Source organism: Diachasma alloeum, unplaced genomic scaffold (assembly GCF_001412515.2).
Source record: "Diachasma alloeum isolate Michigan unplaced genomic scaffold, Dall2.0 Dall_scaffold_00289, whole genome shotgun sequence".
NCBI lineage: Eukaryota > Metazoa > Arthropoda > Insecta > Hymenoptera > Braconidae > Diachasma > Diachasma alloeum.
In genome coordinates this window covers 226,070-251,982 of record NW_021680428.1, presented here as the reverse complement: position 1 = coordinate 251,982, position 25,913 = coordinate 226,070, and the positions used below count along the sequence as shown (strand labels likewise).

The 25,913-nt window shown below is 39.0% G+C and overlaps 3 protein-coding genes across 5 annotated transcripts; 2 read left to right on the top strand and 1 right to left on the bottom strand.

The window, feature by feature from the left end:
* Nucleotides 1-861: 861 nt before the first annotated feature.
* On the top strand, nucleotides 862-12,428 carry LOC107039002 (phosphatidylinositol 3,4,5-trisphosphate 3-phosphatase and dual-specificity protein phosphatase PTEN). The gene is made up of 8 exons (XM_015258414.1): nucleotides 862-1,251; nucleotides 2,581-2,697; nucleotides 3,125-3,368; nucleotides 3,459-3,672; nucleotides 3,825-4,379; nucleotides 4,452-4,618; nucleotides 4,725-5,009; nucleotides 5,424-12,428. The coding sequence occupies exons 3-8, from the start codon at nucleotides 3,195-3,197 to the stop codon at nucleotides 5,814-5,816; spliced, it is 1,788 nt and encodes a 595-aa protein (XP_015113900.1). The 5' UTR covers nucleotides 862-1,251; nucleotides 2,581-2,697; nucleotides 3,125-3,194; the 3' UTR covers nucleotides 5,817-12,428.
* LOC107039003 (N6-adenosine-methyltransferase non-catalytic subunit) lies at nucleotides 12,419-14,811 on the bottom strand. Its single transcript, XM_015258420.1, has 4 exons — nucleotides 14,269-14,811; nucleotides 13,949-14,128; nucleotides 12,993-13,693; nucleotides 12,419-12,866 (listed from the first exon to the last, which is right to left on the bottom strand). Exons 1-4 carry the CDS (start codon nucleotides 14,323-14,325, stop codon nucleotides 12,626-12,628), a joined length of 1,179 nt encoding a protein of 392 aa, XP_015113906.1. The 5' UTR covers nucleotides 14,326-14,811; the 3' UTR covers nucleotides 12,419-12,625.
* Nucleotides 14,812-15,356: 545 nt separating this feature from the next.
* LOC107038920 (protein bicaudal C) lies at nucleotides 15,357-25,175 on the top strand. 3 transcript variants are annotated; one of them, XM_015258274.1, is made up of 11 exons: nucleotides 15,357-15,372; nucleotides 15,586-15,653; nucleotides 16,211-16,439; nucleotides 16,563-16,606; nucleotides 18,197-18,266; nucleotides 20,546-20,625; nucleotides 21,033-21,248; nucleotides 21,680-21,919; nucleotides 22,159-23,608; nucleotides 23,955-24,074; nucleotides 24,159-25,175. In XM_015258274.1, exons 3-11 carry the CDS (start codon nucleotides 16,220-16,222, stop codon nucleotides 24,272-24,274), a joined length of 2,556 nt encoding a protein of 851 aa, XP_015113760.1. In that variant the 5' UTR covers nucleotides 15,357-15,372; nucleotides 15,586-15,653; nucleotides 16,211-16,219; the 3' UTR covers nucleotides 24,275-25,175. The 3 variants fall into 3 exon arrangements, with proteins under 3 accessions (XP_015113760.1, XP_015113761.1, XP_015113763.1); XM_015258275.1 differs by lacking the exon at nucleotides 23,955-24,074; XM_015258277.1 differs by lacking the exons at nucleotides 15,357-15,372; nucleotides 15,586-15,653; nucleotides 16,211-16,439; nucleotides 16,563-16,606 and adding an exon at nucleotides 17,428-17,868.
* Nucleotides 25,176-25,913: the final 738 nt, after the last annotated feature.

The window sequence follows — 25,913 nt, the reverse complement described above, 5'->3', positions numbered from 1 at the left end:
CATCTCTCATCAAAGCCCCTAGAATTATCAACAGAGTTGAAAACTCTTCCGCTTACAATTCATGTTTGCAATCACCTCCACATTCATAAATTGATATTGAAATAAATTAAAATTGTCGAGGTACATTTCAGTAGTGAAGCGGTAAACCGAGTTAAGTCGATTTTCACTATTAGCCAGTTTTTGCTGGATATCTCGGAATCTAAGAGAGATAGCAAAATTTTTCTCATGACTTTTTTTATAACGCTCTATTGGCTCTACAAAAAAGATTATGACAAAAATCTTTCTATCTCTTTTAGATTCCGAGATATTCGTCAAAAACTAGCCAATAGTAAAAATCGACTTGACCCGGTTTACCGCTTCGCTACTGATTTATGTTTTGCATTATCAAAACCTGCGGAAGCTGAAATAATTCAGCGCAACGTCGCTCCCTTTGACAATTTAATCAGCGTTCTCGTGATTAATAAATGATTCTCAAAGAATAAAATCACCAGAAAATCCCCATCACAAAAACCTTCTTCTCATTCATTAAATCATCATTTCATTCCATCAAATTTCAACAGCGCGATAAATTGAATTCCTCAATTAATTTTGATGAATCGTTTGAAGTGTTTTGATGTGTCAAATCAAAACTCAAAACAAAAAATTAATCAAGAAGAAAGAAACGTGTCAAAACATTGAAATGCGAAACAAATACTTCAATTTTATTTTGATCTCGACTTATTGACGATTCAAAACGGTCCATTTTCCCCCTCCGCCGCGCATGACGGTGATTATGCGCAGAAGCATAATCCCGTGCGGTGGCGCCCTCCCCGAAATAACGGCAGTTCTCGTAAAGCCGCGAGGCCCCGTAACAGGCCAGGACAAAGCCCATGCCCTCCCTTGTAATGCCGCAGGGCCGGTGGTGTCCCCCCGTGTTCGCAACTCTCCACGAATTCCCAGTAAAGCCCTAAACTCGCCCCCGAAAGCCACGAAAAAAATTGAATTCCAGCGGTGATAAAACAATTACCCAATCGTGAATGAAGAGAGAGAGAAAACGTCGGAGAAAAAAAAACGTGTCGAGCATAATGCGTGTGTGATACTGTGATAAAACCCATAGACAAGGAAGTGTTGAGGTTTCATGTGCTGTGGGGGGAGAGAAGAGTGAGTGGGATACCTTGAATAATACGGTAACGAGAGAGAGAGAGAGAGAGAGTGAGCAAAGTTGCAAGTGGGGGGCGAGGCGACCCGATCAAGAGAGAGTGAACAGAACAAGTGAGTGTTAGTTTTTAGTACTCATGTACGTGTGCATGAGGTAAAGAGTAAAAATGAATTTTTCACTCTAATGTAGAGTAAAACCATCATTTTCACGATGAAGGGAGTTTGGGGCTGATTTTTCGGAGGGGGCGGGGGGGTCGGCCCTCTCGAACAAAATCAGAGCGCAAGTGAGTGCATGTGAGGGAGAGGGAGAGATCAACTTGAAAAAAAAAGAGGAAAAAAACGTGCCTGAGATGGACGCTACTCCGAGTACTTCCGTTCGCTAATTGAGCGTGACTTTTCGCTCTTTTCGTCATTTTTTTTTCCCTCATTTGCATGGGGCTTTATGTCTCCTTCTGCCCATTCTGCATTCTCCGGTCGTTATTTAAATAGTCGAGGGGCTCGGGCTTTTTATTTCGTGAGGATACCCCTGCGGGTTTACTACCCCTTCTCCTCGGCTCTTCATCCTCTCTCTAATAAAGAAACGTCCACCAGAGTGAGAACACACCTGCGTTCGGGGCATTGTGTTGGTGAGATTTTTCACGTGTCGAGGGGATTGTATGGGTGATTTGCCTCACTACTGTATTTTTCTCCCTGAAAACCCACTTTTTAAATTATTCCCTGGTCCGGGGGTAGTGGCACTTGCGAATTTATCGTCTTATTTTACTCCTGAAAATTTTACGGGACTGTTGTGGGCTCGAGGGAGATGGTAAGAGAGACGGCTGGAGAAGAATGGCGATTGCCAGAATTGCCTGAATCGTGTACGCGTGGATGATGCGGAGAGCGTCGCAGAGTTGAAGTTGTCTCAGGTTTTCCAGGGATTCTGAGGTGACGACCGGGGCTCCAGGGGATTTGTTGATGTTTTTCGGGCTCGTGGGCTGACAACAGAGGGGGGAGGCCCTCGTGGACGCAGCGCGAAGGAGTCAACTCTTTTTATTCTTTCACGTGAACGTTTTTAAGACTTTTTCCACGATTTTTCGGGCTCAGGGTATTTTTTTAATTCCTTCGCCGACGTGTGCTCCCATTCCCTCTTCGCTCCTTGTCTCAATGATCAGAGGAGCATTTTGTTGAGCGCGGCATCGCGGTTATCGCGAAAAAAGTGGGAGTGTCACGGTGCACGAAACACGTCTCCAAATGCATCGCTAAATTGTGAATGCAAATTGGAGTGGAGTTTTCTTTAGTTGGGTCTCGCGGAGTTGATTTTTTTTTTTTGAGCTCTGGGGGTTGTTTGGGGACTGCTGGGGCGACTGACATTGTCTTGATGCTCCATGTTTTTGTTGTTATTTATCTATTAGAGAATTTGAAAAGTTTAGTGAACGAGGTTTTGATTTCTTGGGGTTTTTACAGACGTTCTGCTGCAACGTTTCGTATATGGCGTATTCTGTAACAAAATGTGATACATCGTCAGTAAGGATTATTCTGTACTTCCAATGTCACGATGAGATGCATCCAAGTTTAACGGAGGTGAATATAATCGCGTTTTAATTATTTGGGAATCGACAGTGGATTGGTAAAACGTGAGGATGAGTTGGGAAAATTGATTTTCACATGATTTCAGGCTTAATTTCATGGAAAGCAAAATATTTCACGTTTTCCCAGTCCACTAGTGCATTCGATTGTTTAGGGGAGGTTGGGGTAAAACGGACACTTTTGACATTTTTAAAAAATGTTAATAATTTTTTTTTCAATACAAAGAACAATTCTTTCCCTGTGTGACGAGCCTAAACTGAGTTCAATTGATAAATTTGTTTCTGAGTTATGAACAATTCGAAAAAAGTCCAAAGTGTCCATTTTACCCCACCCTCCCCTAATTCTTCGTCATCCATTGGTAGACAAATTGTTGACATTCGTTCACTCGATGAGATTCTAAAAAAATAATGTCTAATCCTAGCTTGTAGTTAACAATGAGAGGGATGGAGTGGAAAAATGATGGATAACGAGATGGGAAACTTCCAGGACCTATGCTCCACGCATTGATGGGTATATGCTTTTCCTGTAGGAGACCCTCTAGCAATCGGCTTAATAACAAGATTTCTGAGCACATATCGGCTTCGGTAACACCCCTCCATGTTTGTCTGGAGGAGCAAGGAGGAGCAGAACTGGGCTCGTGTGACGCCGTGGCTCGCAGGGCACAGGTAAATGGAAATTGTCAAGTAAATGCAGCAGATGAATCCCTTCATTACTCTAAAAATAGTGGTGATGACGATGACGATGGTTTGCGACAGGTTAAAACAAGTGGTGAGCAACTGGGTGAAACGATTAGTGTTAAATCGTGGGAGACCGAGGTAGGATTTACTAAGGGTGGATGTGAAGATTGGGGACAACAGCCGAGCATGGCCAATACGATCAGCAATATGAAAATGACAAACCCCATCAAGGGGCTTGTCAGCAAAAGACGAAAACGATTTACCGAGGATGGCTTCGACCTTGATCTCACATGTGAGTATTACTCGTCATCCAAGTGTCAGGGACATTTCTTCATTCATTCGAATGGCAATTTTCACGAAAAAGTTGACTTTTACTTGTCTTGATGAGTGGGTTAAATGAATGATGCGATAGGATTATAATAATAGGATTGTATTCTCTTGCAGACATAAGGGAGAATTTGATAGCAATGGGTTTTCCTGCGGAAAAACTCGAGGGTGTGTACAGAAATCACATCGACGATGTGGTTAAATTTTTAGAATCCAAGCACAAGGATCACTATAAAATTTATAATCTCTGTTCTGAGAGATCGTACGATTGCAAAAAATTCAAGCAGCGGGTTGCAACGTACGCTTTTGCGGATCACAATCCCCCCACACTGGAGCTTATAAAGCCATTCTGTGAGGATGTGCATGGCTGGCTATCGCAGGACCGAAAAAATGTTGCTGCTGTGCATTGTAAAGCTGGCAAAGGTAGAACTGGGGTTATGGTTTGCTGTTATTTACTCCATACCAGGCAGTTCTCCACAGCTAACGAGGCACTGAATTTTTATGGAACTAAGAGAACGACTGACAGAAAGGGAGTTACGATACCTTCGCAGAGGAGGTACGTGGGGTACTACGCTACCTTAGTACAGGAGAGCTTGAACTATCAGCCGGTTACACTGATTCTTCGAAAAATACTGTTGGATCCAGTTCCAATATTTAATGGGGGTCAAGGATGTGAGTGCATTCTATTTGTTTCGCTCATTTAAACTTTAACATTTCGCTTATTTCGTTAAATTTTTCTTGCAGATTTGCATTTTGTGATATGGGAATCAGAGAAACGGATATTTAGTTCAGAAACAATTGAAGTTAGGAAAGGAATGCCGTCTATATCAATTTCAATTGATCATAATGTTCCACTGACTGGTGACATTCGTGTAGATTTTTTTAATAAAAAACCAAAAATGAAGAGAAAAGTAAGTGATTGTACTTTTAATAATTCTCGGTGACATTCGAATTGAACTATTGAAGTGAAGCCACTGTCATGCAAAATGTAATTTCAAAATTTATCTGTTTATTCAGGAGAAAATGTTTCATTTTTGGTTCAACACATTTTTTGTACGTGATTACTTGCCACCCGAGTACGGTGATAATGGTGAATTACCAGTGGAACGCTCAACAAGAGCACTGAGCTGTGACGGTACTGCCATGGAATTGCCAATGGTAACTTCACATTCAAAAGCGAGAACCAGTTCATTGGCGAGTCTTGGACCAAAACCACCGACGCTGGTACTTGCTATTGACAAGTCGGGATTGGACGATGCGCATAAAGACAAACACCATAAACTTTATAGTGCGGATTTTAAGGTAGAGAATTTATTCATTCAGGGGGGAGAATGTAACTATTTTGTTGTGAGCTACTGAAGGATGAGATAAAACCACTCGAATTACTGGGGCTTGCATTACAATGACTCAACTGTACGTGATATTTGATCACTTCTGAAATCTAGCCGTGATTTTTCTCATGTTTTGAAGGTTTTGACAACGAAAATTTATAGTTTTATATTATTAAATATTTAATTCAAGAGGTTTTTGAAGGCTTTCTTTTTCTCATGAGGAATAAAATTAAATTCCATGGAGAATTGGATAATTCAGGGGGACGAAGTCACAAAATGTCTTGAATTTACTTAAATTTCATTGAAACTAAAACAAAATAAGTAATTACATTAAAAATTTAAAATGTGAAAAAATGCCTTAATTAAACAAATGTTCTCATTACAGGTGAGTTTACTCATGCATCGACAGTGGGAAGTAACAGGAAGTGGTATAACCCAGACAGTACCAACAATGGTCCCCAGAGCGGATGTACAAATAGGCATGAGTGGACAGGAGACACCGAGTGAATCGAGTGAGGCTGACAGCAGTGAATGTGAAACAACGGGTGACGAGGACGGATGGGAATCAGGTGAGTTCTCAGTATCACTCGTTGCTAAACGTCAATCAATAACGCACAGCATTAGCCGTACAACACATCACCAACAGCCACAACAAGAACAACACAACAGTACTAGTCTCATGGGTATGAAGGGTGATAATGATAAAAATCAACAGAGTGGTGAGGATTCAAATGCCTCTAACGTATTTACGAGATCAGTCACATTGGGTGACACATGATGACCTACAAATCCACATATTCTTTCTCCTTTTTTTCTGTTGATTAATTGATTTATCGATTGGAGAATTGATAATATTCATATTTATGGAACTTGTAAATTCGTTCTATTTCTCTGGTTTTGATAATCAGGTTGTTTATTATTTTTACACGATAAACACAATTTTTTTTTTCGCATTTTGCTCTCTTGTTGTCTTTACCACACACTCATCGATTGAAACCAGGGTTTAATGAATGAAAAATGATTTTTATCTGACAAAAATGAGAGTTAATGTTCAGTTAACGATAAAAATCAACTTCTCATTCAATTAAACGACTGGAAAAATTGTTTGCACTCCCTGATTCAGGCATGCACTTGTAGTTACAATGAAAAAGTGCACGTAACATTCACATTCTGTAGATCGAATTGCTTGTTTCGTTTTGTTTCTAAGACTGACTCTAAACGTTCCGTGAATTTGTCGTACTCAGAATGATAAGAACGATATGATTTACCTCGAAATTCTATACCATTCGTCAATGAAGTTATTAATGAGAGAATTAATTTTATTTAATTGGGAAGGCCACTTGTGTCGTTAATCTCTGTACAATGTGCACTAGTTGAATCTACTTATTATTAGATTATTAGGAAACGATTGAATGTTCATTATTGACGCACTCTCCACTGTCTCCAGTCTAACCAACTGCTGAAGATTCGCAATGCTGATTATAATTAAATGGACAGATATGAAACGAAGTGTTCGTTATTTTCGTTTTGTTGACTCTAAAATCGTGATTAAAAAGCTGATTAATTGTGGAAAGATGCTATGAGTGGTCTGCGGAGTGAACAAACGAAAATGTTGTGATGTATTTTAATTCAATTTTATCATTTTGGGGGGATTTATTAATTCATTAATTCCAGAGCTGGGGGATTCTAGATAAATTGTTGATGGCAATCCGATGAAAAGTAGTGGAAAAATCTTTTTAGTCGTCCTGAATAATAAATTAATACTATTTCCAGGAAATAGTCCTCAGCTCTGATGAATTATAAATGCGATGGATAATCTGCTGTGAGCGGGAGTGAATTTATTGTCTCGCATGTTCGATTCTTATGAAGTTTTTGAAGAAAAAAGCCACAGAAAGTGTTGGATACATATTAATTGGTTGTATTGTACAATGATTACGTTGTGATATTATAGCGTTACGAAGCCATTTGTATGGATGCGATAATTGCTCGTCTCAGGCTCTCAATCCCCAATGTTTTATGTTTTTATTTTTGATTTTTGTTGGACATATGAGCACGTAGGATTTTTTTATCACGTTTTGATTCACACGAGAGTCATTCATTTGTCATGGTTTTCCTTGATTGAGCATGAAGGATCACATGCATGTGTATTATGTACATGATCATTGCGCAGAGTGAATTGTCCCTGATGTTCAGGAGGGAAGTGGGGAATTGGGATGAGACGATTTTTTTTATTTTTGGATTTATCGGGGGAAGGAGCGGTTTTAGAGGAAAATGTCATAAGATGCTTTTTGTAGAGGAGAAAATTTCCTAAAAAAATGACATTTTGACATTTTTGTCTAAAACCATTAAGTATGGAGATAATTTCATTGACATGTCTGTTAATTGTTAATTAATCTTGAAAATAATTAGTTTGAGGAGAATAAATCGTCTCATTCTCTTATTTTAAACTTTCCAACTGAACGAAATTCAAGTGCTCCTCCACTATTTTTCATACATCTCCAAAATATCGCAACAAATACAGGGAAATAATCCTTTCATTTCATTGAATCACACACAACAAAGAGAAAATAAATAGAAAATAATTTCACAAATGTGTGTCTGTTACCATTCAGTGGACTTGGATCAGCGGGTGGGCCGTTATCGTCTGCTATCGGATGGAGGAATGATAGATGTTTTGTGAGCCCCGCGTCGACAATTCACACATAATCCCTCACGGCCATCTTTATTTCATCCCTTCGAGCTTCAAATAATCACGCTAATGAAAAATCATTTGATTCAATGACAAGACAGAACGAAATGATAATTTATCGATGGAATATTATGAAAATTCGTCCTGATCTTCGATATTCACGTGGTTTGCTACTGGTTCAATGGTTCTGGAGTATTTTTCGGTTTTGGGATAACGAGCGAGGCGAGATATATATTTTTTAATTACGTATTTAATTGGAGTCACCTCAGTTCTCGTGATATTTATGGTTTTAATTGTTCAAATGACCGGGGGAAAAGGAAAAAAGAAGAGGATTTTTTTTGTGATTGCAGAATCTTACGAGAAAATGTCAAAACATATTTTTGCAGAACATTTAATTCCCTGCAGAAAATTGTCTACACATGTTTCCTACACTAGTTCTAAAACATTTCAACAGAGAAAATTCAAATGAAAAATGTCACCAACGAATTGAAGCAGAAAAAAAACTCAAATAATCACAAAAAAAATCCTTAAATCACTACATTTACTTAGTGCACTTGATTCTCGCACATCCTTACCAAAAAGCTCACAAAACACTCCGACAATCGTTCATTCCCACAACGGGATTAATGGCCTTAACAAAGTCCACATAGATTTTCATTTAATCACCTAGTTGAACTAGGCAATTATCTGCCTAAAGAGTATGCACGCTCGTTAATTGTTGGTGAGAGCCACGTTGCATTACGCAAAACACTCGAGATCCTTTATCAACTGTAAAATTCTTTTCATTATCAATAGAAAATAAATTGAAATTTTAACTTGGCTGCAACTGAGTTGATTACCTGAGAAATAAATTGTCTCAATCATCATCGGTTTTTTCATTATTTCGTAATGATACGAGTGAGGAAGGTGCGAGAGTGATAGAGCGTCGAAAAATTATTACATTTATCATTGATTGATGGTGAATGAGAGGGCAGTGGAACTCTGAGGGGGGGGGGGATAAACTAACGAGTATAAAAATAATAGGACTATTTTCATAAGTGATAAATTGTAAGTCAATAATTATTGAGTAGAGTGCGAGAGAAAAACGTGAATTTGTGAGATCGATCTGATGAGAAAACATTGACAGTGATTCGAGAGGTGAGAATAATCGGTGAGTGTGTGGATTTTTATCGATAGTTGAATTAAATTGAAGGAAATCATGGAGTAATACTGATTTTATGATTTTTTTTCCTCAACTTTTTATATCAGAAAAACAATTATCTCGATGGATTATGGAGAATGGCTAATGAATTCACGTCTGTGTAATGATTTGTATAAACAATTGAGTTATCAATGGATGGAGATGAAATAATAAATGTTGATATGAGTGAGTGAGGCTAATTCATTGTATATTTGAGTACGTACCTTCCCTGCATTTCGTGGAAAGCCGAACGAATGCAAAACAAATCGTAATGATAATGAAAAAAGAATATTTGAAATATAAGATAAATATGTAAATCTTCAATCAAAACGACAAAATAATAATATTAATTGATAGAGGTGTGATGTGGGGTGTGAAAGAATCTCATTGGAGGACATTTATTTTTTTTAATGAACTGGAATTTCAAAAGTTGAAGCTTATTTCACCGTTTTATCGAATTTAATCACCAGAATAGAATGAAAATTGTCTCTGTTCTCCTTCATTACCGATTATTTTAATTCCATTTGAAGAGTTGGCTGATGATGAGTGAAATACTAAGACTTGTAACGTAATGGCCACTGTAAGACCGAAGAAAGAGAAATTCGACGAATAAGAGTAATGTTAATTCTCAATTAATGAAGTTTTTTGTACAAAAATGTCACGAATGCTTACTTTTTTTTCTCAATCGAATGATCATTGGTTGCATATGCACACATTTAATTGTATTTATGCGTAGTTTATATTCTGTTATTTGGGACAAATAATTGATTGAATTTGTTAATCAAGAGTGAGTGGACATGCAGTACGAGTGGACAAAGAAATGAATCTATCTAGAATTAATAAAAAAAAAAAATAAGTATGGTTGTGGTACAGATCTTTTCGATCGGGATTTCGTCAATTCCAATTTAATCTCTTCATGATTTTAGGGAAGAGAAATGGTGGAACGAGGTTGGGAAGGCGAGGCCAAGTGATCTTTGCTCAATCATCAATATCTTTTGAGCAAATGGCGCAATCCGAACGAGTCAGCTCTCATTAATCTCGCTCCACCAATTCTCCCCCCAAACTTCTCATTTCTCTTCATTCTCTTCCACAAATGCATGACATACTTGCTTTTTTACAAACAAAATAGTGTAGTAAACGGTGAGGAGATGGTCGCCCGGTTACTCAAAAACTCAAAACAATTGGCAACTGTTGATTTCACAGTTACATTAATTAAATAATTTCATTAGTACCTAAAAAAAAATTAAAGGAGATAAATTCTTGACTGAAAAACAAAATGGGTCTGCTTACAGGGGAGTCAACGTATTTGTGACTTTGAGACATGACTGATGGCGGGCCAATCAGAGATAAACTCCTCACAGACGATCAACTCCTGACTGCAACACTACTACAGTCGCTTTGATTTTAAAAAAACTATTCAATAGTTATTTTATAACTGAATCGAATCACTTCGATTTACCATCAGCCATCGCATCTCCCGCCTGTCATCCGCATGAGAAAATCAATATTTTTCGGTAGATTTTTTTTTTCACTGGTCATCCAATAGTCGAGTCGATTCATCCCGTTCTAAATTTTTTTGGCAAGCACATTTCTCGGGGTTTTTTGTCATCTGATGGTTTTCAGAGAGGGGGAATCTCTACTCATTGTCTAGGATTTTTCGTCAGTGATGTGAAAGCACAAATCTTCGTCACGAGAATTTTTTCGAGCTCTTTAAATTGAAAAAGATCAATTCAGTTTAATTGTTTTTTTACATTTTTCATATTTATGATACGAATTGAGTAAATTCGCCAGTTGAAGTTGCGTCAATGAATTGTTAATTCTCCATAATCAACTGTCCTCCACTAGATCATTTGATGAGCTTCGATGGAAATTCTCTTGATCCAAAAAATAACGAGCGGTACTTGAATTTAGGTAGAATGTCGTAGAGCAGTCGTCCACCGCGAATAAATGTAATTTTATACATTCAAATTTTAATTAAACTGTCATAAACAAGTGGAATACTCCTCCAAATTGATTGATTCATAATCAAATCCAGTAGGATCACAAGAAATCGTGATTGATTCTACGATTAATTAGAAACAAAATGAGAAATCGTGAATTACCTGGCAATTGTGATTTAAGTTGATTTTTAATTTACTTTTTTTTAATGCATTAGTTGACGATTCCGTAGAATATTGTACACTTAATTATTTATTCATCTGACTCGTACTTGACGGTTACGACGTCTGGTCCATTTATTTATTTCGTGTTATTGGGGAAAAATCGAGAGGAACATTTTGTCAATTAATATTGATATTCTATTTTTTAGTCAACTCTAATTCTCTTTGTTTTCATTTTTCTTTTCGTCGCACAATTTGGAGAGTATCAGGTGAATTCATACCGATTTTTTATGGATCTTTGAGCAATTGAATGAAGAGTACTTATTTTTTTTCGATTGTGCAGATTTCGAGATCGTGGGGAATCCAGGGATAAAGTGGTAAAACAAATAGGGAATTATCTCTGTAATGAGACATTTTACGAGAGAATGTCCAGGGAACAAAATGCAGGGGATAAAATTCCCTGCAAAAAAGATCTTCTGGCATTTTCTTCTAAAATTACTCAAAATCGTCGGAAATTCATTCTTCGAAAATCAGAATTCACCACTTTACAACTCAATTGTCACCCCCAAATAATTAAAACGATGAATAACTTCGATTTTGTCCTCTAATAATTAATCAATAAAGCAAACAACAATGATTTCATTTTCCAAAAAAACGTGAGCATGAAAAACAGAACGAAAGGAAGAGAGAGTGAGAGATGCGACCAATCGAATTCTTTCCAGGTTTATTTTTGTACGATAATAACATTTATTAGGATTTTTAAAAAAATTGATAATTTCAGTGAAATTTGCCTAGAGAGTACAAACAAGACGACTTGATCTCAGATAGATTAAGAATTTAAAAAATGAAAAAAAAAAGTTATGACGTGTTGGGAATAAAATTAATGAGACTTTTGCTTATATTTGTAATTAAATGTGCTTGAGCAATTTATTTAGCTTGATTGAATAATCAATTTTTTCACGTTAAGACGAGTTAGGACACGAATTTATTATTATTCTTCCACAATTTTTCAACTTCATTTTCATAATTTTAAATGAATGAAGGGAGAGGCGAGGTAAAATGGGCCTTCGTTAATCAGTTGGCGATTAAAATTGATCCATTTTACCCCATTCTCCCCTGTACAACATACGATAGCTTGATAGTAATTCGAATGAACCGTGTGTGGAGAATAAATCACAGAGAATCGAGTAGATTCCGTGATTTGTATTCCTGTGGATACGAGATGCGATGGAATTATAATGAGTTTCATTTTATCAATTGACGGAAATAATTGGATTGTCGTGTGCTTACGAATGCATCCATTTTCCCAGTCCTCGTCCTTCTATATTTTTTTTCATACAGACATTTATTATTTTTAAGGGGATATGTATTACTTTATGTTGCAAGAGAAATAAAGATGACTCAGAAATCGATTAATATTAACTTTACGTTTTATTCATTCATTCAACTCCTTCGTGTGGTATCACGTCACTTAAAAATAGATCAGTTCTTGAAAAATACAGAGAGATGAGATGTGGAACAGAACACAAACTCCAAATGTTTATTGAAAAAAAGGGAAATGAACTCGGATGAATTATTGATCGTAACAAATGGAAGAAAACTCTGCGTTGAGGATTATTTCACCTTCCTCTGCCTCTTCCACTTCGGTTGAAGGCCCCTCTGCCCCTCCCTGATACCTTGCCCTTCGGCGGAGGGGATTTTGGCCGAAGCGCCTCTATCCTCTCGGTGCAACCTGTTGTTATTTGCCCAGTGGCGAAGTAACTGCTGTAGAGATCAGTATTGAAATTTGTGTTTGTCAATTCTGGACCTACTGTCAACCAGCCCGGTCTTATCGTGCTGTCACGTCCGAAGAGATGGAGTCTAGACACGAAGATGATTCAATAATTAACAAGATATTTCACAATTTAACAAGCTTATAAAATCCCCCACCATTTCTTCTAAAACACTTCTTCAAGATGAAAAAAACGTGTGAAAAAAAATGAATACCTTCTCCTCCCCAGGCAGAAGTGTTCAATAATATGAAAAATCTCCACAGGCTTCTCGATAGACCCATACTCAGGCTCCTCCGAAATAATCAAATCAATATCGACATTAGCGTGAATGAAGTCCCCATCAGTGGACCTTCGCACAGTCCCCTTGATCCCCATTAAGCAATGCTCCTTCGTCCTCTGAAGGACAGCCTTGCTGTCGAGATTCTTGCTGTGTCCAGGATTATCGATGTTCGTTCTGATCCAGCAGATGTCCTCGCACCTCCTGAACCCCCATTTCCTCAGGCAATAGCGCCCCATGTCCAGGCCATCGCTGCTGCCACACCAGAGGAAGACGAAACTCCTGTTTGCAGCCACTTCCCCGATGTCTAGCTCCATTATCTGGTCCCAGTTCCACAGCTCGACGTTCGTGACTCCACAGGTCCTCTGGTACTCCTCCAGGGGCGGCTCTATGAGGATCACGTCGAACTTGCAGTTGAGGTCCTTGAGATTGTAACTCGACAGGTTCGTCTTGAGGTACATGGGGGGAGTCGCAGTGTCAGAAATTAAATCGTCCTTTAATTTAATCAGCTCTCGGAGCTTTGGGTACTCTTCGAACCTGTCAGCCAGGCCCACGTCCCTGATGAAGTTCTGGGGCCGTTGGCCAGTGTCGATGAAGTGCTGGCAGTAGTCGTTGTGGGGGTTTGATGACTGGGTGCCCTAGAATTTATTTCATTCATCGATTATGCGATGAGAGAATTGATGTGATTCAAAGAGAATACAATCGATCGTGTTCAATCGTCAATATCTCCGGACTGAGTGATGCGATTGGGGCGAGCCACCTCTCATTTTCAAGCTTGGAAAAATACCTTGAAAACGAAAAAAAAGTCGAGAATATTCACTCAGCCGTTCTCGAGGTATTGACGGGCAAAGACGGCGTGTTTTACCCCAGTGGTGATTTTTACTGTTGTGTACTTTTAGAAATGTTGAGGAGTCCTTGTAGACTATCTCGTCTGCTGGGAGGCTGCCGTCCTTTTGGCTCTTCGATCTTTCGTCGTCAGTGTCGAGGGATCTCGTTCGGGATTTTTTTCGCTGAGAATTGTCCACGTCTGTTCCGAGGATCTGGCGGAGTTCGTCGACACTCGATACTCCGAGCTGGAAAATTGTGGAAAAATGAGTAAATTTTGAATTTAATATCTCCTGAATATATGATACATTTGTAATAATGTGAAATTTGAGTAGTGACAGTAGAAAATATTAATTAATTTATTTATTTATTTAAATCAAATACATACCGTTTGTGCTAGTAATTTCTTACGTTTCTGTGACCTCTCCCGAAGCGCTTGCAGCATTTTAAATCGTATATTAACAGATTTTTCACTTAAAAGAAATTAATTGATAGATTGGAGTCAAGGATTGAAGGTTAGGGCGCTCCCCGGAGGACTTTGTTACGAATTTGATAACAATTCCATTTTATTGTCTAGGCTCTTCGTCCTTTCTCTTGAATAACTGCGACTATTTTGATCGAATAAAATGTTCCACTGATTTTTGGAACATTTTTTAATATGCAACATTGACAGGAGATACACAAGGGTGAAGTGATGATTTACTTTAGTTTGTGCGCATCACAGAAGGGGGATTAGTACCTCCTGGTGCGGGAAATATGAAAAATTTACGATGGAATATCAACTGTGAATTATCAGAGTCAATTAGTTCGGTTTATTCAGTGGGTTTTGCTCAAATTAAATCATTTTATCCGAAATCTCCTATTGCAGGATTTTCTTTTGATAATTAAGTTGATATTAAGGATTTTCAAGTCATTATTCTCGCGCAATTCAATTAAAAAAGAGTAAAAAAGGTCCAGAAGATGATTTTTATGCCCGTTTTAATGACTCATTTGAGAAATGATGCCATTTTTTCGTCAAATCCTCGCGTGACATCATAACTCAGACATTTTTAATCGCCCACAGCTCATTCTTTTTTCGCTGTTGGTAAAAAAATTCTGTCAAAACCCCGATGCCTGCAAAAATGAAATGAACCCTCAACTCGTCCAGCGAACGAAAAAAATCCCCTTTCGGGCAATATTATTTCCATCTCCACCTCCGTCGTGGCTCTATTGATATCTCCGAAATATACAAAAGAATCTCAGGATGGGAATAACAAGGCGAAGACACGTGTTCGCTTTGTTCCATTCCCTCAGTTCCCTCAGCGATGTAAACAATTTTTTCATCTGCTTCCCTGACCTCTCCCTCTCCCTGGCGAATGGTTTCACTACCTGATTCGCCAATTTTTGGAGAGAAATCACAGGTACATTGCCCCCACCCCAACGAAAATCATCAAATTGTCGGATCAAAGTTGAGGAATAAATCACAGTAGACCGTGCGACGCTGTGGAAACAGGTAGACTTCACCCCTCACTCTCACCTCTTCCTCAATTCCCCCGAAGTCCCCTTATTTTTCCCAGAAATTCGGTTACGTGTTCTTCAGCGTCTTACTGGCGTTAATTTCCCTCACGAATACTCGAGGCGGCACGTCGCCGTTTCGACAGTTCAACGCACCTTTTGGTTGCGTTCTTTACCTCATCATTTCAATTTTCAATTTTCTTTCCACCAGTTGCCGGCCACTTCGCTTCATTTCTTCTTCGAAGGGACGATCCAGTTGTTTTTTTTGTGTGTTCTCAGGTGAGTTATTCCTCCAGTTTCATTAATTAAGGATCTGTTGGGAAATTTTCAATTCTTCTGGGGCATTTGGAGTTTTCCGTTCGAATTTTCCACCAACGGTCACTCGATTCTTATCTATGGTTCACTGAATTCTTATCCAGAGAATATTTCACTGCCAACGGAATGTAATTAATTTCGGAGGGGATAATGAGGAAATTATCGACTGATAAATACCTTTCTCTTTTGATTTAAAAAAGTTGAAGACTCTTTGGATTTTTTTATCAATTGAAGAGTGGAAATTAAATTTGAGAATTTTTATCGTCAAATTAACGTGAATTGGCAAAATGTAATCTATATTTTCTTCGCCGTTGTAATGAAAAGTAAATCCCACGAAATGGCGCCTGACTGTCGTGACCTTGAAGACTTACTTCTGTTTGGGCCCAATTTTATTGATTTTGTCCTCCATTTACCTGAGAATAATCCGTTATTGTATTGAGAATTTAAACTCTTCGATGAGTTTCCGTAAATTTGAATTGATGAGTTGATTGAGGGGATTTAAATGGTTTTTATTTTTTCAGAAGGGAGAAATGAAGCCGGACGACTTGATTCAGGTTGAACCGAGGTCGGTGGAGACCATGTCGGAGACGTCGGAGGGGACGACGACCACGAGCCTCTCCGGTCCGCATGGCTTCGAGAGCAGGGAGGAGCTGTTGGAGCTCGTGGAGACGCTGCGACTCAGCAGTCTCGAGGAACTACATCGAGAGCGCTTCAGGGTTGATAGACGCAAGCTTGAAAACATGTTGCTTGGTAAATTTATTGATGATTTGTTGATATTTTCAGGGGTGAAGTCCCCATTTCAACATCAATTTTTCAATTTCAATGACTGTTTCGTAGAAAAAAGTCTAAATTTCTCTCAACATTTTTTTTCAGGCGATGATGAGACACCAGAGTCTGCAAGCATGTTCTTTCGTAAGGTACGAATTTATTTTTACTTTCAACCCCCGTGAAAATTAAAATTTTTAAACAACAGAATTTTTTCCACCGTTGAAATCCCCTCGAACGGTTAATTCACACCTCTTTCAAATGCGTTCAATATTTCCTCGTCGTGTTATGTCTAAAAATACCATCGCCACAGCGAAAGTGAAACGACTGCTGTTTATCCCAATGCAATGTTTTATTTATGAAAAAAATCATGAGAACGTCAGTGCGAATTCGCGATGAAATAGAAATGCAGGGAATTTTTATTCGACAAAAATTAACGAGTCAATTGCTGGCCATTTCTTTTCACAGATAACGCTAATTGACATTTTATTCAAGTTTTTTCGCTATTTCACATTTTTTCAAATATTACCGAAGTATTGTAATTCCCCTGAACTATTCCGTCCCCCAAAAACAAATTCGCTTCACTGAGTAATCCAGCCAGTTGACCATGTAATTGGAAAGTTACCAGTAAAAACCCCGGAACCCGCAATTTTTTTCATCATCGAACTAGTTTACCCACTCCGATCTAAACCAATTACCCACTCCCCCTCGAAATTCCCCCAATTAATCACCTCCCCCTCCCGCAAATGAAGAAAAGCCCAGCGTCAACCCCAGCGAAATAGCTATCGCTTCGCATCTTCTCTTCAGAAAAAAGAAAAAGAAAACCTCTGAGGAAGAGCAAAAATACCGATGCGAGGCACTTGCACTGGCGTTTGGTGGGGCGAAATGAAAAAAAATACCGAGTGGGAAGTGGTATGGCATAGTCGCGAGTTGCCCCGTTACATTATCTCGAATTAGTCAGTCAGTACCGTCTTACCCAGTCGGTTCCGTAACTACTCCCTCGCCAGCAAGACGTTAAATTCATTCGAAATAATTGTCCTTGTGCATTCGAAACCGTCGAGTCACTCACCTTGGCCATTTTTCTACCATTGAACAAGTAGATCGTCAATAATTCCATTCAACAAATCGAAATAATTCCGGCGAATTGAGTGCAACGAGTGTGTGATATTCCGTTCAATTAGTGTTAAATAAAAAGTTGGGTGAAAACAAACGGTGAAAGTGCTGAATTTAACGCGTGATTTTCTCGTTTCCCCGCTAATAAAGATGATGACATAATGGATTTCATTTGCGGGAGGAGAATTAGCGAGGATTATTCGTCGACCGATCGAATTATTCACTGATATTTGAACATTCGAGTGGCCCCGAAGGACTTTCCCTCGAGAGATCACAGTGAACAGCCACGAAAATGACTGTGGTAATGACCTTATCGTATGATCAACGCTTTTATTTGCTATTTTTTTGCTTATGTTTTACGCGAATTCTGCAGAGTTGCTTCTTACATCAGCTTGATTTGTGTTATGGACTGATGGGTATTGGTAGCACAGGTAGCGTGCGTGAGATTCTTGTTCATTTATGCTCAATTTTTTTAAACTCAACTCTCTGATGAGGCGCTCTTATTTCTTCATGAGCGACTGATGATTTACTAGAGTGCTGATTACATGCTTTAATGTATTTCGGCATCGCTTGACGCTTTTTCAGAATTTTTTAAAGGGAGTTTTTAATCTGGAGTTTATTTTTTTCAGATTATGGACGAGACTAATACCGTCATTACGTGGCCATCACGGTTGAAGATTGGAGCTAAATCTAAGAAAGGTCAGTTTAATTGATCAATTGCTGGTGATTTATATTTTCCCATGATTTGGGATCGATAGATCAATGGGATCGGGCTTCGGGGGGGTTTAATTCAGTCGTGATGGTCTTTACTTCCTTGAGGAATTGATTGCGTTTTTTATTTTTATTTTTGTTCAAGATCTCAGAAATATTTTTAACGATTTTTTTAGTCAATTGCTAATTAAAATCACTTTTTCGTCAATAATTTTGTCCTATGAATTTTGATTGAGATATTTTTCAATAGAAATGGAAAAAAATCGTAATGGAAAGCACTGATGGATCAATTTCACGAATCAATTACTCAAAAATGAAGTTTTAATGAGGATTTTAGTGAAATTTAATGAACAGTTAGGGCAAAGGGAATTCAAGTTTACCGTTTGATGAACCCATAACTATTATTAATGATGGATAACATCGTCAATATCAAATAGTGACTCGATATCAATCGGGCAGAGTCACGCGGTGCAGTCTCCATCACTTGGGAGTTACGTCAATTCCAATCTTACGTGACTAGTGGCTATCGGCTGCACGTCACGAATATGTAGTTTAGATTTAATGCGAATTCCGCGAAATTCAGCTTTAATCGATGCAATAACATTCCAAAGACATTGGCAATTTCCAGATTTTTTAGGACTCATTTGAATTTTTCGAGTGACTCCGCATTTCAGTCTTGATTTGTCATTGAGAGTGATGAAAGAATTTTGTTTTGTTGTTCATGAATTTTTTGGATTGTTTCCAAATATAAAACATCAGGTAATGATGACGAGTGCAGGGAAATTGGAGCGGGTGGAGTCGAATAGATTTTATGAAAGTTTAACTCAGAGCTTTCATTTGAGACCCATTTGACATTTTACAATGATGTTATTGTTTAAATTTTGCAGGTCTGAATTTAAATCTCGATATTAAATCCTTATAAAACATTATTATAAATAAAGCCCATTTTAAATCTCGAAAAAATGTTTCAAAAATGAAGAACAAATTGTTGAATTTATTTTCTTTCTCTCCTTGCGGCAACTAATGCAGGAAAAAATAATTGATTCTCTGGGTCTGACTAGTGTTGGTTGGAGTGTCCCCTTTCCACTCGGAGTAATGATTTCTAGGCCGCTCTCCAGTTGGGCTCATAGTGGTGGAAAATTTTCGGGTGATTCATAGCTTCCGCGATGCCCACCGTTGCCTCAAACGTTGTAAAACACACGTAGCCCGCCGGCTTATCTAATCCCAATTTTCCGTTATAAATTTGTCAACACATTTTTTTCCAAGCGATTAGAACCTATGAATGAACTGACAGGAGAGGGGACAAATCAATTACAAAATCACGTGTTACGATAGAATTGTTTTTTTCATCGTCACTCTGACGGAAAAATTTCAAATCTAATTTCGGCTGGGAATTTTCCACGATTTCTCGTGTTTACTCGGTCTGTTCTATCTCTAGCTGACTAATGAGAATTTTTGTAATGGTGTGATCTTCGTCGTGGAGCATTTATTATTGAGACAATTCAAAGAGACGTCGAAAACCCTAGTTTTGTTTAATTTCTATTATTCCTAGACCTATTCCTACATTGGTCTCTGATAATTAAACATTTTGTTGCATTCCACCCTTAACTTTTCATTAATTGCCCTTTATCTCGAAAACTATTGACTTGAGATATGAAATATCAAGATAAATCAACACCGAAGAGTGGAAATGTCCCCAGATTTCCTACAACTCGTTATGATTTCCGTTCTCCATCAGAAACTTCTCGTCGACACCCAGTCCACCAGATAAAAATATATTTATCGGAGAGAATCCGAATTATTCCACCCCCCAGCTTCCACCCATGCAAATGCCTCTCCCACCAATCATTAATTCCACAGTCTGCTACATATTTCACCACCAGAATATTTCATCAGATTACGAAAACAATTAATCATCATGCCCACTCTCATCTCGAAACACTACTCCCCCCATTATCACGTTTATCATCGCAAGACCACTGTTTTCTTCACAAAGAATCATTTCCAAAATCCCATCCTGGTGTATTCGGCCGCGACCTTGTGGCAATTTCCATCGTATCACGTCGTTCCTATCAATACGATAATCACTAGACGAAAGCAATGAGCGGAAGTTTTATTTCAGACGTTTATTATCGATAATAAACACAGAAATACTCCTACAAGTGTTGAAAACACATACAACTATGCAACATTTGTGTGTTTTGGCTGTACATAATTCAACACCGTTATGTTTTTTCTATAAATAACTCTAGTTTATGTATTTTCAGATCCACACATAAAGGTCGCGGGTCGGGTGGATGACGTGGGGGCCGCTAAGGAGAAGATTATGCAAATATTGGACACACGGGTAAGATTAGCTGTCATATGTATCAATTTATTATAATTATTGGCAACTTGTGTACAACTTTTTTCGTTGTGAGATTAAAATTTCAAGTGGCTCAATTCCAAATGAAGGAAAATGTCACATAAAATTGAATAAAAAGCCATTTTTCCCCAGTAGTTGTATTTCTTGAGAAGAAGAGGCGAAGCATCAATTTATTTTATTCATTGCGCGTTAGTGCTTTTAATACGATATTTTTTCAATAATTTTCAAGTGGCTCAATTCCAAATGAAGGAAAATGTCACGTAAAATTGAATAAAAAGCCATTTTCCCCCAGTTGTTCTGTTTCGTGAGGAAAACAAGAGGCGAAGCGTCAATTCATTTTATTTATGACAAGTTAATGCTTTTAATGACATATTTTTTTTATATTATAGCAAAGTATGCGAGTAACGATGAAGCTAGATGTGAGTTATACAGACCACTCTCACATAATCGGAAAGGGCGGTCTAACGATAAAACGAGTGATGGAAGAGACTGCGTGTCACATTCATTTTCCCGATAGCAATCGTAGCAATCATCAGGAGAAGAGCAATCAAGTGTCCATTGCTGGGGAGATGGAGGGCGTGGAGAAAGCACGTGCACGTGTCAGGGTAGGTTTCCATTTGTCAAACATCGGTCGGGCATTTGTCATTGGGTTCTGCATCCTTCGGGCTTTTTTCATCGTTCATTTGCCGATAAGATAAATAGTATTTGTTTCAATTAAAATTTGCGATTTAATTTAATTGAAACCGAAATCATGATTTCGTCAGCGGTTATTTGCTGAGTCAGTACTTTATTTACTCGAGAATTACTGAGGCCTTGGGAGAATGGATAAAACTCTGGTGATTTTGGATGTTTGATTGAGCCACTGGATTCACCACGTTTAGATTTATTACGAGACTTTGACGATTGATGATTTTACGAGATGATTAATATTTCTACGAGTTGCGAGAATGGGTCTAGTCTTTATAAGAATTTAATTTTCTCATTTTTGAAAAAAAATTTAAACCCGTCGTTATTATCAATTACTCTTCATTATCAGAACCTGACTCCACTGATATTCTCCTTCGAACTGCCGATAATGGGTGCCATGCAGGGTCACCCGGACTCCACATCCCCCTACATCGTAAAAATCCAGGAGAAGTACAATGTCCAGGTGATGTTTCGTACGAGACCAAAGCTCCACGCAACCCTGGTAGTTGTCAAGGGCTGCGAGTGGGAGGTTCTACAAGTCAAAGAGGCCACAGTCTTCCTCATCCACCACATGTGCAAGAATCTCGCGGTGAGTCTCAACGATTTTACCACAATTTTCGTGTCTTCAAATTTCACAAGCGTCAACATGTTTTTGATAAGAGAGATATATTGACTCTGAGCAAAAATAAATTGATGATACGGAATTCTCGATGATAATGAGTGCAAAGAATGCAAACGAATGGCAGTTACCTAGGGGCGAATGAATGTGTCTCTCAAAATTAATTAATTCATTCATTCATTCATTCAACGAAAATTAAATTTTTTCAGAATCAAATTCAAGTGCAGATGTCGATGGAGATATCCCCCCAGCACCACAGCATCGTGCTGGGAAAGCAGAGCAGCAACCTGAAGATGATAATGCAGCGCACCTCGACCCAGATAATCTTCCCGGACGCAGGTGACCCCAACATCCCGAGCCTGAAGAAGAGCAACGTGATAATAACAGGCGCCATCAACAACGTCTACATGGCTCGCCAGCAGCTGCTGGGTTCCCTGCCCCTGGTCCTCATGTTCGACCTCCCCGAGACCTCCCGCCAGTCGGTGGACACCGAGACAATCTCCCAGCTCATGCAGACCCTCGACGTCTTCATAAACGTCCTCCACAAGCCCAAGCAGAGCAGTCTCTCAGTGATAATAAAAGGTGTCGAGCGCAATGCCACCAGCATTTACGAGGCACGAAGACAGCTGCTCTCCCTGGACGACGCCAAGATCGTCGCCGATATCCCACCAACCTACAACATCCCCAACTCCCCCAACGTCTTCCAGAGCACCCTCAACGGAAGCCTCGTGTCCGACAAATTCACCAATTTCCTCACCATAAACACTCAGTCCCCCTCGCCCTACTGCGTCTCCCCTCTTCCCCATTCACCGAATCCGATCAACATGTCCCCCCACTGGGGCCTCCCACCCATCCCCTCGATGTTCTCACCCCTGATGCACCATCCCTTCGCATTTCCAAACGCCAATGCCCAGTTGCTGGCCGCTCGTCACGCCATGCAGGCCAACATTCTCAGCCAGCAGCAGGCGCAGATGAATCTCCCTGGGCAGAACCTCCTGGGGATCGCGCAGAGTCATCCCCCAGGGTTTCCCCCCAACTCCCACTACGGCTCCAATAGTTGCAGTCTCGGCCCCAAGTCAGGCAGTGACGGCAAGGACACGAGCGCTTACTTGTCCTTGAGCAGTGCCTCCAGCACTCTGTCTAGTCCTGCTGTCAGCCCCAGGAACATCTCCCCCATCGGCTCATCCCACACCGATTTGTCGCAGAGTAGAGACCTCTCGGCGATGCTCTCCGACCTCTCCATGGGCGAGAAAAAGGGATTCAATCCCTCCGCACATCTCACAGCTTACGATTACGAGCAGAAGAAGATCCTCGCGATGAAGGCCATGAAGAGTAAACCCAATCCCAATGAGTACAGGGTACCCACCCCCACGTGGGCTGGGTATGGACTCAGCCAGACCATGCCCACACTCAGCCCCAGTGAGAGTCAGAAGGCGAGGGATGCCTCTGACCTCTGGGATGACCCCAGCACACCTCTCGTTTATGCCCCTTCCATGAAGTTCGAGGGCGAGGGCGAGGGCGAGTGCCCCACACCCATCGCCATGACCTCTACGTACTTGGATCACACACCGAGGAGTCGACTCGAGAAGATTCTCAATGGGAGTCACACGGATTTGGCTAGTGCTATGATCAATGCAGGCCTGGACAAAAAGTGGATCGGTGAGTGCATTTCCCTCTTCAACATTCTCATTTTTTGGGTTAACGCGGGTTTAATCGATCCATTTCATCATTTTTCTTGGCTCGAGGGAACAGAAGGCTATTGACTACTCTAGATTACCAAAGTAAAATCGTTATCGTCATCTTCTGGAGGTCAATGCATCGGTTTTGAAAAATGTTGATGAATTTTTGTCTGAAAATTTCGAGTGTCAATGAGCTTTTGCTGGAAAAATTCAACGAAAAAATGTGCATTTATCCATTTGCTTGGTCGTGCTTTTATTACTCGTTCATCTGTGTATTCGTTCGCTCGATTGCAATTTGTATCACTGCTTTTCATCGCTTCAATCAGATATGCTATCGTCCCATGAAATCGACATGTCGACTTTTGTATCATTGACTGAGGAGGATTTAATGGATATTGGAGTCACTGCTTGGGGGGCTAGACGCAAAATGATGCTTCTCATTGCTGGTACGTGTCATCATTTCAAACTGGGCATAAATTTCATTAAAAAAGTCATTATTTCCCTGAAAAAAATAATTATTTTCCCCCTAGAATTGAAGAAACGTACAAAACCATTCTCCGGGAGTGCAGCACCAGGAGCTGAACGTAGGGCTTCCCTGACGATTCCCTCCGCGCCGAATGGCAACAGCGTAGAAGGAAAATGGTAGAGGAAAAGACTTCAAACTATCTAAATAAGTTGAAAAATTGATTAAAAAACGAATAGAGAGACATATCAACGCGAGGGGCGATAAAAGCCGAGGGAGTCTATTATTTTTGGGAGAATCTTCAATAACACTGCATGCTTTATTTATTGAGAGCCCAGGGGAAAAGCAAGTTCATGCTGATTTTTTTTTCTTTTTTTTTTCTTCATTTTTCCTTCGCTTTCAGAACTCCCTCGTGAAATCGAGCGTTTGATATCTCATTTTTTAATGAATAATAGCAGTAAATTGTTGTGAACGAGGTCGCTGCATCCCTCAGAGGTTCGTTACACACGTCATTGCTGGCAATTACGTGAACGTGTGCCAATGAATTAAAAAAAAAATTCTTCGAGAGATGAACCAATCAATTGTCACTCAACTGAACGAAAATTAATTCACTCTCTATCTGTGATGATTTACGATCATAATGATTTAGGCACTCTAAAGACTTAATGAAAAATGAAAAAAAAATATTAAAATTACGGAAAAATGAAAAAAAACTTGACGGGTGGGGGAAAAGGGCGTCATTGATGTGGATGAATGCATGCAGCGGCTTCTCATATTTATTGAGAATAAAAACGATGGATGTTGAGACTAAGCTCGAAGACCAACTGCGAGAATCGTTGAATCAATGATAATGGCCGTTTTCGAGTTTTATATTTACAGATAACGATATATTATTTATTACTAATAAGGAGGACGCTGGATGCACGTCCTGGGGCGATGAAATTAAATTTATTATCTGATTTATGCAATTATTATTATTTTTTTGATAAAATACGAAGTCAGTTCACCACTAGGTGGGGTAAAATGGAACTTTTCGAGTGGTGAAATAATAAAAAAAATCATTTTCTATTTTGCGATTAGTTTTTTTTATGAATATCTTGGAATTGAATATTTTTTTGAAGATATTCCAATTGTTTAAACAATTTCCTCACAAAAATTTTTCAATCTCCACTAGATTCTGAGATATTCAGGGGAAACTAGAGTGAAATTTGAGTTTAAAACGTTCCATTTTGCCCCACATATCGCACATTTTAACCAGTGGTGAGGGATAATTCACTCAATGAATTATAAATATATAAATATTATGTAAAAATTAATTGGAAACCGAGACGGTACGATTTTACAAGAATAAGATACACGCGAACAGTGAAAAATCGCCCTAACTTATTATTTCAATTTAAAACTCAAAAAATTTTTTTTTCAAGAATAAATGCGTTAGGTAACGAGCTCTGCTCACGTACGCAGTGCTTCTGGGAGTAACTCGCCTTGAGCCAAATCGATTTCTCACACAATATTTATTCCTTCAATTTATTTTTTTTGTTTTATTTTTTTTTCTTCGATCGATTTGGTTCAGCGTGAGGTGTCCGACTGCCTAGCGAACGATTCTGTTTTTACCCTGAATTAAATCATTGACCCATTAATAGTAACTTTTAACTTACAGAAAACATAAATTATTTGTCAGTGTTTAATTTTTTCTTTTTTGATGAGATATTAAGAGTGGAGTCAGCCGTGAAGTGGTGGAATGTAACGAGAGAATTCTTCACGTTCCATCGTTGATTATCTTCATAACGAGTGATTCTAGGGAAAAATATCACAAAGTATT